This window comes from Phasianus colchicus, chromosome 7 (genome assembly GCF_987193195.1).
Source record: "Phasianus colchicus chromosome 7, bPhaCol1.hap1.1, whole genome shotgun sequence".
Lineage (NCBI taxonomy): Eukaryota > Metazoa > Chordata > Aves > Galliformes > Phasianidae > Phasianus > Phasianus colchicus.
Genome location: NC_143442.1, coordinates 23,637,915 through 23,651,715, shown reverse-complemented (window position 1 = coordinate 23,651,715; position 13,801 = coordinate 23,637,915). Strand labels below are relative to the sequence as shown.

General features: G+C 36.4%; 1 protein-coding gene across 6 annotated transcripts in view; it reads right to left on the bottom strand.

Annotated features, from left to right (window-relative positions):
• NBEAL1 (neurobeachin like 1) overlaps window positions 1-13,801 on the bottom strand; it is an 80,393-nt gene that overhangs the window by 31,898 nt on the left and 34,694 nt on the right. For all 6 annotated transcript variants that reach the window (XM_090144122.1, XM_090144120.1, XM_090144121.1 and 3 more), the window contains 14 exons: window positions 13,263-13,346; window positions 11,728-11,826; window positions 11,053-11,633; window positions 9,163-9,295; window positions 8,460-8,579; window positions 7,029-7,332; window positions 6,095-6,180; window positions 5,571-5,660; window positions 3,692-3,860; window positions 2,495-2,628; window positions 2,010-2,169; window positions 1,810-1,912; window positions 895-1,051; window positions 186-344 (listed from right to left, as the gene is read on the bottom strand). In XM_090144122.1, coding sequence (XP_090000248.1) covers window positions 186-344; window positions 895-1,051; window positions 1,810-1,912; window positions 2,010-2,169; window positions 2,495-2,628; window positions 3,692-3,860; window positions 5,571-5,660; window positions 6,095-6,180; window positions 7,029-7,332; window positions 8,460-8,579; window positions 9,163-9,295; window positions 11,053-11,633; window positions 11,728-11,826; window positions 13,263-13,346 — 2,379 coding nt within the window. The remainder of the gene's footprint in view (window positions 1-185; window positions 345-894; window positions 1,052-1,809; window positions 1,913-2,009; window positions 2,170-2,494; window positions 2,629-3,691; window positions 3,861-5,570; window positions 5,661-6,094; window positions 6,181-7,028; window positions 7,333-8,459; window positions 8,580-9,162; window positions 9,296-11,052; window positions 11,634-11,727; window positions 11,827-13,262; window positions 13,347-13,801) is intronic.

Below are 13,801 nucleotides of genomic sequence, written 5' to 3'. Positions count from 1 at the left end.
GCTTGACAGTAGGAGAGCACTGCAACTACAGTGGTTAGCTACATGTTGTTGCTTACATATTAGAAAAAATTAAACTGGAATGACTGGCATCTTTGTAAGCATTTGCACTTCTGCAGTCAGACTACTGAAAAATACAAATCTATGCTCTGTTGATTAATTTACAAACATATCATTCAATTTATTACCTTGAACACAAGTTCTCTAAGCCTGTCGGAGTATCTCTGGTGCAATAACAAAGCATAAAGAATATCAGCATTTCCTGGTTCAAAAAGTAATAAAAAAAGCTGATCTGGGGCTGAGCTGGAATGAAGAAGGCTGAACAGAACATCCAGGATTCCACAGAGCTGAAAATTAAGACAACTGAGTTAATCTAGAATTAATGCAGACTTCATTCTCCATCCAAAAAAAACCCCTTGCTTTTAAATTTTTCTCTTGCTATACAATGTACATTGTCTGTTCACTGTTTCCACATTTAAGTGGACATTTTTGCTATATGCAGAACACTATTAAGCTGTAAAGGGTAATACAAAACAAGTTCAAGCACTAATAATGTCTACGGAATAGGAATTCACATCACCACAAAAACTGATCAAAGTCTATTTATTTTCTTTCATAAAGAGAAAATGAGTAAAAGCACAGCTACCAACAGAGCACTTTTGTAAGGATTCCCATGTAGCTGAGACAGGTTATATATGGAAGCACATCTTAATAAAAGCATAAACCAATTAACTCTTTGCTTGTTTTCTCATACCTTTGTGCAAATAAGGTTTCTAAACAGAACAGTACAGAATATCCCAAATTGGAAAGGACCCTTAAGGATCAAGTCTAACTCCTGAACATAAAACTAAAACCAAATCACATACAGTTAATACTAATTTAGACCACACTGGATACCTGTTCTTCTTCACTGGTAGCAGCTATGTATCCTACAATGCTCTGTATTTCTTCATGTGTTCCACCTTTACTTAGAAAATATTTGATCAGTCCATAAAGGGATGTCTGTATAGTTCTCAGGTCATCAGGAGTTAAATCACTGTCTTTGCTGCCACTTCTAAATACCAACAGACAAGAAAGGAATTTTAAGTAAGTGCTCCATAATTAGTAATAACTGAGTTGCACTTCAAATACGACAAGGATATAAATGAACTAAGTATCTTAAAATGATGGATGCTCTTATCACAACTGTGATCATCTAGAAGTGCATTGGTATTGTTGATGGTAAGTTCTTAAATTTAGTTATTTTACTCTTTGAGCATTCCTGGTATTCCTGGCATAAGTTTTATGTAATCCCATCATAAAAATCAAAGTCAAGGAGCAGTAGCAAGTAAAATGGAAACAAGTTCATGCATTTTTTGAAAATGAAATCAACCAAAAAAGCCAGCCAGTTTTATTTCCTTTCTTACTAGAACAAGTGGGGACATAGGAGTAAAGAGGTGGACACTTGTAACATGATGAAAAATGCAGCAATGACAGCAGAGCAACAAGGTCCCAGGCTTGAGCAAATGAAGATTTGCTCAAATTGCAACAGCTGTGGGCACAGAAATAAAGGAAAGCTGCTTACATTCAGGAGATCTCAAGTATGCAGGGATATCCAACAAGATACCACTGCCAACCCTTAAATGAGGTGTGAATCCTGGCTCACCCTTCTGGTCACTCAGGTGCACTGACTGCATTATACACCCAGGTTCTCCCAGGTTGGCCCTGCCTTCCCAACATGTGCTCGCTGTTTCAAGCCATGACTTAGTATTTCCATTACAACATTACAGAACTACATACAACAAAGGAAGTGAGAAAAGGTAAAACTTATACCCATAATAAACTCTCAGTGTGTCTAGAAGAAACTGTACACCATACTTCTTTCTGAAGAGCCTCCTGCTGTCTTTGATGATCGTAGAAAGATACTGTATATGCCCTACAATATAGAGTCTCATATTAGAACCTAGAAAAATATTTATATTAAGTGAGAAGTACTGTGTCTTTGTGCAGTTGCCCTATGTCCAAGAACTTACCAATTCTGAAAGGGAAGTCCCCACTGTTCCAGATGCTGAAGTCAAAAAGTAAGTGTTGATACATTTGTTGCAGAAGTTGCAAGTTCTTTTCAACTGAGACTTGCTCTATCAACAGCTGTACAGCCATCAGTACATTCACATCCATTAAGATGCTTGGCACCTATCAAAATAACAGCTTAACACTCAATATTGAGTTTATTAGGATATTCTTTATTTCAAATCAATATATTTTTTTATTTTCTCTTTTACAGCAAGTCTGCTTTTATTTAAGTAATACAACAAGCAAAAGCAGAACACCACGTTTCACTTTGTAGAGCAAGGCCAGCTCCTTACACTTCCTTGTTTCCAGAAGCATGAGAAAGAAACGCATGTATTAAGCAAACCTTTGAGGCAAACCTTGCATCCTAGACAAACTAAGATGTCAAACTAATTTGGACCTCACCTGTAACAATCATTTCTAAGGGTTGTTTCTCAAATTTACTCACCTTCTGCAACAAGGTTCCTAGGGTGGCAACTCCATGGGAGTGAATGAGATTTTCTTGATTAACATGGTGTCTCTGAATAAAGTGTTTAATCATCAGGATGAAAGTTGCAACGATGTTCTTCTCCAGGCGTGCTTCTGCAAAACAGAGCAGTACCAAAATCAGAATCATTAAGACTCACAGTTTATCATTAGATAATTGTTTATCACAGGGGAAAAATAAAATCATGTTTGCATTGAAAGCTCTTCCCTGAACTTCCTTAACTCTTTCTGCAATTTTTTCCTATCTGTAAGCTTTCTTTAGTGGCTTTTTCTCCCCCTGTGCAGAGGCATAGCCTTTTCAAATTTCTCCATGAAAAAGTGACAACCTGATCCCTGCTTCATGTATAATGCTGCTGCAGAGACTTTCCCCCAGTCACAGTTTCTTGAATCTGATGCAGCATGTTCTCCTTCAGCAGTAACTAGATATAATATGCAAAAATTAATGAGGATGAGTGAGGAAATATATATTTACTCAACCATTTCAAATTCAAAGCAAATGAAAATGCTTCTCTTGCAAGATCTGTTTTCCTCTCGTTTTCTGCTAAGACAAAAATTAATTCCCAACTTATACTAGTACAGTTTGGTGGTAGTTGGGTGTTTTTGTTGTTGTTGTTGTTGTTGTTTTTTTTATCCCTAGTTGTTATTAAAGCTTCCTTTTCATTTTAGTGATTTGTTCATGTGGAAGGAGTAGGAGTCTAAACAAAGAAAATGAAAGGTTAACTACAAGTCTACACAGCACTGATCTGATACTCCATGATCTTTATTTGGCTGTCTGACCCAGTATCCACACTGTTGAAAACCTCCTCCTATTGATATTAGCAGGTTTTGAATAAAAAACAATTTCTCAAAATAATCAGAACAAGATTTTCAGAAAATAAGTAGAAATAATTGCATATTTTGACAGTAGTATAATAGGAAGTCATTAAGAAATATAATGCTAAATAGATTTATATTTGAAATACATTATCAGGTTAATTTTACATTGTGCTGAATTGTTGTGATGCAGCACCCCATCAAATGCCTAGAAAAAGCAACAGCCTGTCAAGCTTGAGTGCTGCTTTGGAAAAGCCAACAAGTACAAGAATCACTTCCATTCACAGAAAGACATTTAATTAAAACCAAACTTAAGAAAAAGTTCATCTCAACTCTACTTCCCTACCTGATGCCTTCGTAGATGACAATACCACCCAGTCTCCCTCTACAGGAGTAACTACTTCAGGAGGTAGAGTTTCCCCTACAGACTTCTCAGGCATCTGTCTACCAAGAACACTGATCTGTTCCAGCAATGGAAACAGCACATTTATTCCACCAATGCAGTTGATCATATCCTAAAATTAAGAGAAATGGAAGGAAAGCAACCTTAAATAAAATCCTCTAAATTATGCCACAAATTCACACTAGTTAAGGAACCCTATACACTCACAAATCAATTAGATGGTTTTATGCCTGTTTAAAACTGGTTTAGAACACTGAGTTAAACAGAGTATTGCCCACATTCTAGGCACTGCAACTACACTACTTCCTGTCAGCTGTGTTTTTACACCTCATTCCACCCTCTCCCAAATAAGCATGTGAAGGTTATAAATATCAGAATTTTCTATTAAGCATTTTGGAAAAATGGAGTAAAAACATTTATGATATCTAAGTTACTTTCAGTAAAGAAATACCGTATACATGTTTTAATCCTGTTCCTGCAAGATCTCAACTTCACAGTTAGGAAATGATAGCAGAACATATTTTTTTCAAATATTTTTATGTATACTTCAATTTTTACCTCCACCCTATTTGAAATCCAAGTCTAATAAAATCCATTTAATTTCCTCACAGATAACAATAACCAGTAAACTAGTCAGAGATGCTTGTTCACCTGCCCAACTTAGTCCAAGGAAAACTACTGCATACTAAAACTCTTAGAAACCAAAGTAAAACAATATCCTGGAAGCCAATCACAGAACATCAGTTTTCCTTCCCACAAACACTGGTGAGAAGTAGAGGAAACCATCCTTTTTTGCCTCCATCACATTCCACTTTTTAAACTGTTACTCTGTTACACGTCTGTATGATATCCCCTTCCCTGTTTAGATTTGTCTCAATAAACATGGGGATAAAGAAAATTGAACAGTTAAGCTAAGAGCTTTTTTAAATCTGTAAAATTTATCTCATGGATGAATATTTCCATGTTAGCTGGGCAAAACAAGAAGCATCACACTTGAAAGTTGAAAAAATAGAATTTCTACAAAGAAGACAGCAGTAACTGTAGCTCCTTTCAAGCTGTACTCATCTCCTAATGACTTAATCAGCTTTGTGTCTTATCTCTCACTCTAGTCCTTCAGAGAGTGCCAATCCCCGTCATGTTTGTTAATGAACTAATTATTCTCCTGACATTTGTACTTTCAATATACTTTCCCATAAAACTTGAGATACAAGCCATCCTCACCCACCCCTCTACTATCTACTGGACAAAGAGAACAAATTGTAGTATTTTCAAACTACTCACATCACAGCAAAATTAACAAGCAAAAATGTTTCAGTTTTCTTAACATTAATCTCCAGAAGTCAAAGCATATGCACAGTGTAGCCCCAAAACACTTCCTTACTAATTAGTTTGCTCATTGAGTTCATTGCACACTATTCTTTAAAAAAAGATATTAGAAAATAATTTTAAACAATAAAAATTTTAAAAAAGCATTTATTTATTCACACATTTGTCTTCAAAACAAAACAAAAATTGTCCATAGGATACATTCTCTGCACTCAATCTTTGTTTTCTTTTGCTTAAAGAGCCCTGCAAGCAAAGGTTACCTATAAAATAGAATTGGTATTTTCTATCTGAACAGAAAAATCATTAATCACATCAACGTTCCTTGATTAAGTTGTCTAGCTGCAAGTAAGTTGATTTTCTCAGGCTCAGAGTTAAGAATGACTTTTTATCTGTTAAATGTCATCGGCATTATGACAACCTCTAGCATTCTGAAAATTAGGTGAACATAGGAAAACTGTCACAAACAATAGCTTCTGCTTGTTCAGTAAGCACTTACCTTGATGTCCCAGTTCACTACTTTGTTTCCAGTTAGTCTTCCATGTAAGAGATTTGCAGACAGGTCAAGACAAATTGGATTTCTGCAGGCCTGAGAAATGAAGAGGCTACAGTATCATTTAGGAAACAACATATCCTTGAAAATGCAGAAAGCTTTGTAATAATGCATAATAGTTGAGTCATTATGTTGATAGAATGTTGTTTAAACAACTTGGGAACCCTAGAAAATTTACATTATATTAGATTTGACTTCCACAAAATAATTTTGTCCTTTTGCTAAACAAGAATAACATCACCCTTCCCTAAAACTACAGTCTAAGATCTTGCTGCCCTGCATCTTCCTATTACCATTGTGTAAAAAAGGTACATTTAATAGTACATGTTAATATTAGATGTTCTTACATGTTAATGGTACATTAGTTTCTCCTAACTAAACAGTAATAGCCAAACAAAAAACCATTCAAGATAAGTTCTGAAGTTACTGCATACTGCATAAACAACAGGAAAATACGTATTGTTTCATACCTTTGGTGTGTAATGCAGCAACACCTTACTGGGGAGATCTGCTACTTCAGGCTCTTGAGATTTCCATGGAGTTAAACAGTTTGGACCTATAAATACATTGCTTTTAATTTTTGAGGCTTCACTGGATATTAACGTTCACAAATTTTATACTATTCTTTGTTATGGCAGGATACTCTGAACCATACCTATTTGAGACACGCTTTGAAGTAATTATGAATTAAGTCATTCATTCCATAGGGATCTTCTTAAAAAGAAATACATGATACATATGATAAAAAGCCAAACTGTACAAGATTTTAATTTGTACATTCAAGCAGCTACATTTCTTTACAAACACCTATACTTGCCACCAACATATCATCAAGCTCAAACAGACAGTAAGAAATTTTCAAGTCAACTTTATTTAGCAACATCAAAATATTTCCTTTAAATGGTTGAAGTACTTGCTAATCTCTAACAATCCCAGGCCATTATCGAACTTAATACCTTAATACTTTAGTAAAACAGATTAATAATTTATTTTTTTATTTTCAAAATCACAGTTGATTTCTTGTGGAAAAATCCTGAAGTGTAAATCAACTCAGTGGGTTGTCAACAAGAGCAATACTTTAAAGACCCTCAATTGTAAGGTCACTTGTAGGCAAACAGTGGGAAAAAATAAGAAAATAAAAGTGAAAATACTACTTAGCATCCAGATTTTGGCAAGCCTATACGTAGATAGATGAGCTTATGGAAACCTAGTATTTTAGCTTAAATAAAAATCCTTATCATTCATTTCTGAGTTTCTTATAAAGCTCTCTCACTTATGTTAGTTCTAAAATTATTTTGGACTGTATCTTGGTCATTATGTGTCCGTGTACAGCAAAGCTCAGAGTGATGCTGCCTGTAACTAAACCATTTTGTTTCACTAAAAATCAGTATAATTATTACTTACCTGCCAAATACAATGCTTTCACCTGAGGGGGTTGCAGTGCTTCATGAAAGATGATAACTGAACCAAGGTGGCCCTCCAGTGATGTTGGACATCCCCATTCACTATCCTGAGTCCCTGCTGAGATCATCTTGGTGATGAGTTCTGGTTTTGCAAGCATCCCACCCCAGCTTCCTGGAGAGAGAATGCCCCCAAATGATGTACGATGGGGCATGACAGGGGAAGAAAAAGGTGGGTCTGGTATCTGAGATGGAGGAGGAGTTGTTGTTCTTTGACCAGCTGAACCAATGCAGCAAGAAGTAAAAGGCTGTAGAAGCAAGAATAGAAGAAAAAACAAAACACACACTCAGTTTAAGCCTATGTTCCTTTTCTACCTCTGCCTCAGCTATTTTACAAACCAAATCTGAAGACTATCCCTGTCAAACCTGAACTAAATAAATTAAACCGAGAACAGCAAGTTCTGGCGTACTCTGGAGAAGAAATAACCCAAAACAAAAAGAACACATACTTCTCAAACAGCAGTGCTCCTAATTCAGTTGAAAGCAACTTGGTCACCTCAACTATTGTGTGACAAAAAAGGCTGGCAGGAACAGAGCCTACAAGGACAGTACTCTGGTAAGATACTCTGGTAAACATTCCTCTTCTGGATCATATTTGAAAATACTAGCCCGTTATGCCTGCTATATGTATCAATTATTTACCACTTGAACAGAAGCCCTCAGAGGGGCTTCTACCCCATACTTTCATATCTTCTCTATTGTGCTTATTTTACAAGTGAGCCAAAACCCAGAGTTTTATCTTGCAACATACTTTAAGCATTATATTGATTTCACTATTACACTGTTTAATTTAAATGCTTACTAAAACTACTCAAAATACTTAAATATTAAATTAGGACTTGAACAGGGGAAGAACGGTAAGTATTATAGCCAAGGTTAGGAAGGATTCATCCCACACAAAGAACTTAAGATGACAGGTACTCATTTTGTTGGCTAGTATTCATGCTTATCCAGGTAACAAGTACATATAAGATTAGCATGTGTTATGGGAACATACAGAAAATATTAATGAGTGGCCAGTGAAAACAAGATGGAATAGATCTCAGTGGGGCTGTCACACTACTTGCAGAGCTGACTAATCAGAAATTCTATCATAGTGCTCAGGTCTGGGAAAACCCCACTATTTAACCAAGTTGATTTTTTTCCCCGTTTGTTTTTATAAGTGAGATAACTAAACAAGCATTAATTAATGGTTAGTTCTACCTATTCTCCACTATGATACCTTGGACACTATCTAGAGTTGAACAAACTTAATAACAATGCTCTAAACTATCTTTAACTTTTACTGAGTTTCCAAATATAAAAAAGCCAACTGTGTTCTCATTCTTCTATGAAGTTCATCTGGACAGATGTATGACACAGAAGGTGAACTTACTTCATTCATGGCAGGAAATCGAAGTGGGGCAGAGATCTTCTGCTGTCCATTGACATAGATGTACACAATGCTTTGACCAAAGGGTCTCTTTCCAGGCATGTGAACAATAGTTATGTTGTGCTGATTAATAAAATAATTAAATCATCATTAAAAAGCAGTGAAATGATGTTATGCAACTATTTAACTTCACCTTCATTAATTTGGTGAGGAAATCATTAAAGAAACTGCTTTGGAAAATAAATCCAAAGTAGCTGGTCTGACCTTGTTGATATCAGCTCTATTTTTAAGTACTTTACTTCTAAACTTCTTTTTTTTTTTGAAGAAAAGAGGTATAGGTTCTTATATGACAATGCACATCAGTCCTTAAAATAGAAGTTAAGGCAGAAACACAGTAGCATGCACACAACACTACAGCTGTTTGTTTGTTTTAATATAAAAAAGATCCATATATTGAAAAATCTCCATATAAAACACATTTTAAAAAACACTATAGCCAGTTTATGAATCAGAACAGCTAAAACAACAGGCATAACTTATCTTAAATACTAATCTATGCAAAAAGCACTTGTATTATCTGAGTTTAGATTTGTTCTTACACAATTAAGTATAATAAAATAGATCACTTATAAAATAGCAAAACTAACTTGTGACTTCTGAGCTAACACTACTATGCTAAACAGTGTTTTTCAGCATCACATCTTACCCAGAGTGAGTCAAAAAAACAGTGGTCAGGCAGCATCACTGTTGCATATTCCCTCTTTGTGCAAACTGCTACCACCAATACTCCAGAGCATGTGATAAAGGCTTCAAAACCCATACCGCTTCCTGTAAAAAAGCTATAGAATGACAATAAAACAAACAAGCTAAGGACTTGCTTCACCATACATATTGGAAGTCACAACAGTATTTTCACTGAGGAGAGAAACAACTTGAGCTTTTTGTTGCTGTTCATGTCATTATCTGCCTAGCTATTACTTCTGTTCAAAAGAACAAGACAAATCTCACAAGAAAGGAACCCCAAGGACACTCAGGACAAAGGCATTCCCCAAATCTCTCAAAGAAACTTGTAGCTATCCTACTACTGACAGTTGCAGCCTCTGAGAGCTACAATGTTCTACTAAATACCACATTAACAGGCCTGCAAACAGTGCTGTTTGCTGTTAATTTTGTCCATCAGCCCCATTAAAGCTGCTACTAATGCTTGCAGTTAGGTGAGATTGCTGTCATAGCTAGTAGATGTGTTCTTTTAATTTCCTTGTTTTACATCATAGCACTGCATATGAAGATTTTTATTTTAAATTTCAAGACACTAAATGGAATAATTCAGAAATTCAGAATACTTGTACATGTAATGTTACAGCCAAATCTGGTTTAAAACTGATGAGACAGTAAGTGTAGATCAAAAATATTTTTAAATCTGTGATTACCTATAAGCAAGAATTTTAATGCAAAATATAAACACAGTCATGGCTTATTTCACTCAGTATCACAAAGATCAGATGTAAGCAGCTATCTATAAATAAGCCCTGCAAGAACAGGCTTGCCTTGAGAAACCTGGCATTTTTATTTTTTTTTTTAAGTGCTTGAATACAGAAAATTATATATAAACTGTCAAGTGTTATCAAAGCCTGCTATAATCCCTTGGGTACTGTTACTCCAAGTGGAGGCATTAACTACTGTATTATCAAATATTTATTGGTATAAAACACAAGTGTGACACGGATGTTATAGTGGGGAAAGCGATATGCAATGTCTTTTGGGATAGGAAAGGGGGTGATCATTCTGGATTTCTTGGAACCCAGACAAACCGTCTCCACTAATTGCCACTGCAACAATGACTAAGCTGAATGCTGGAACCTCCAAAGTCAAACCAGAGAAGAGGACAATTTTTCTCTTGCAACACAATAACACCAGACCCCATATCAGTTGCAAGAACATAGAGCACATTGCCTGTCTTGGCTGCACTGTCCCACCACACCCATCATATAGCCCAGATTTGGCACCTTCTGGCTTCCATCTGTTCAGACCAGTAAAAAATGAATTGGCTGTGCAATATTTTTCTGTCATCGTCACAGCTGTGAAACAGTAGACCATCTCAATTGGTGCAGATTTTTATGAGAATGACATCGCTGGCGAAAATGCATAGCTAATTGTGGTGACTATGTGGAAAAAGCATTTTGCAGATGAGAATTTGCTTTATTGGCTTTTTAAAGTTTGTGGTGCAATTCCACCACAGATTGTTTTGTTTTGAGGTGTTTTGCTTTTTTTCGTTGTTGGTTAGTTTATTTTTGTTGTTGTTTTTAAGCTATATACCTTAACACAATTCAGAGTTGTGGATAATGAAACTGCAAACAAGAAACTGTAGAGGAAGCAGTGTAATTGAGAAGCTATGTGCTTATTCCTGTAACATAGCCTGGCTGTTGAAACAGATGAAGCTTCTCCCTTTCACAAACTAAATAAATCAAGTTTTTCATAGAATGCTTTATATTGCATTCCATGAAGGAACGGGTACCATACAGACTAGGGGGTACCACATTCCACAAGGAACAGACAACCCAGATTTGTGCTGTTGAAGTCATTATGGTAACCATACCTATACAGTTGCTTCCGCTTGCCAGTTTTGCAGGCTGTGCTAGGGTCCACCTGGTCTTGATCAAGGCAGAGCCAAGCATTGAAAGAAAATGCAGAGCCTGGCCACCTCTGAATTGATGGAACAGCAATTCCTGCCATACTGTGACACAAGTTGAAATACTGCAAGGCACTAACCATGCCTTGTTTCCGAGCCATTGCCAGAATGGCTCGCACCACTGGAATAACATAAGGGTGAGCCTGTTTTGGCTCCTCAGTCCTCAGGAGCCGTATTAGTTGAAGCAGTTCTTCTGACCCCATTGACTGGCTCCCTAAGGAGCCCAGAAGGGCAATCAGGTTCTCTGCACAAGTACAATGGAGTGCAGAGTGGTGATTTAGTGTCTCAATGATACGGATGACCATGTCCGCATTGACACACGTGGCACGACTCTGCCTGTTAATACAGCAGATCCGCCTCAACCAATTTGAGATGAAAATCTGCAGGTCATGTGACTCAAGCTCTGGAAGCCATTGGATAAGCAGCAATAATGGCTGGACATTACTAATGCCTAGTATCCCAACAGCCATGTGGTCACCTTCAACAGCCTGAAAAACAAAGAAGTCAGACATGAAATACAGTCAAGAAGAAATACTGCTGAAGAGACATAACTTTTCAGACTGCATTCAAAGTATATCTCACCATATTCATGAGTTCTTCCAGCAGTTCCCTTGAGGGCTGGCCCAGTGACTTAAGTACCTCATAGATATGTGCATAACCAATTCTCTCCTTGAAGACCTCCTGAGGATAAAAATCCAGTCTCACTAACAAATGAAATAGACACAAATAGCTCATCTACTGCAACAAAGTTTACTTCAAAACAATGTTAGTCTTAAAGATTAGAATGTAAGAATTGTATTTTTTTGTTTAGCACAATGGACATACTATGAAAGGATTTCTATCTCTAGCATGCTGTAAATAAGAAACTCACTGCAGCATGCAGATAAACAAACGTAAGATCAAAGTAGTAAATATAAAAAATATTGCTTTATATACCCAAACATTAAATCTATTGCAAGTTACTAATAACTTTAATGCAAACTGAAGCTTGAAATGAAGTTATTATTTTGAGAATTCTAAGTATCTAGATACTGACTTTTGAATGAAAGATTTTCTAGACCAGCTTGATTAGAAATAACTCATTTTAAATAATTCAAAAGATCAGTTAAGTGTTCCAGGAATGATTTTCTGAAAATTAATTGATTTTACACAAAGAAAAATGACACGTGCCACAAAGTCTGACCATACTACATAGCATCTGTTTACTGTTTGGTTTGTAAATACCCAACGCATCACAAAACAAATACTAGCCTCCCAGCTGTATTCTGCACTGAAATTAAAACAGATGGATGAATCTGCCAATAGAAGTGAGAATTACTTAAGTAAACAGGGAAATAAAAAAATTATACATTGTAATGAAAATGCAGCTGAAAACTTTACTGGCACTTCATGGATTACAGTCAATCCTCCATTCTGCCACACAAGACTTCCCCAGACTTCCCAGTGTCAGTAGAGATGCAAGTACTCTGAGATATGCTCAGGAGGAGCCTAATTTACTACCTTGTCATTTCTAACTGAGAATGTACTACAAGCAGAAACTGAATCAGGCTTCTTCCACACTCTGTGACCTGCACTGTGCCAGAAGTCATTCAAACATGGGATTAATCCAATGAATTCAGCACTCTAGAATTAAATACACTACTCTTCTGTGGCTTTATATTTCAGTCAGATTCACAAACTAGTCATTGCTAGTTAATTTATCAAGCCACAGGAATAACCACAAAGAAAAGGCAGGGGGAAAGGCAAGATCACGATTTAGACAGCAATATGATTCTGGATTACAAACATGATAAAAAAATCTAACTCCTTCCTGAAGCTATATCTTGCAAAATTTGTTAATTCTACTCCAAATATTTATGGTAAATAATTATGTACTCTCCTTAAAAAGATTCCAGTTACCATTTGCACTCCAGTTTTCCAGTTCAAAGATGTCTGTTTGTTTCTAATGGCTGCATAGCGAGACAGGGGATACCCAGTCCATTGCTCCTATCTGACAGGAATTAGTGATCACAAGCTGCTCAACTTAATTAGTAAAATTCCCCAAGGATGTTGCAAAATAAAAAAGCTAGACAAAATTAAGAGGCCTATCACAAGAAGATAGCTGCACGTGTAGTTACCTTAGCAGCTGGAGACTTGTGCATTACTGCTGTGAAAGCCTGAATAGTTGATACTGCCAAGCAGTCTAGACGTCCCTGAAATACCTGAAAGCAGCAAGTACAGAGGTTATATACAAATGCAAAAAGGCAATTCTGCTCCAAAACTGTACTGTGCCCTCCTGCCAGGATGAAAACAAAGTTTACTAGCATGCTTCAAAAATCATCTCCACCAATAATGATTTCACAGTACCCCATAGCCTACAGGATAGATAACATTAACAATAGACAACATTTCAAGAGAAGGAGAGAAGCCTTCACAAAACTCATTTCACTTCAAATGCTCTGATGGACAAACATGTTCGCCTCATGCGGCTAATGGACAACCTCAAGAGGGAGGAAGGAAAACAAATTAAGAAATCTCTTGTATTGTGTGTGCACTGCTAAATAATCAGGCATCTGCAGTATATATAGAGTTTTCTTTTCCATAAGTCCCTATACACCAATGCAACACACATGAATTATAAGAGATTACTCACACCAGCACAGTAAAGTGGCTTTCT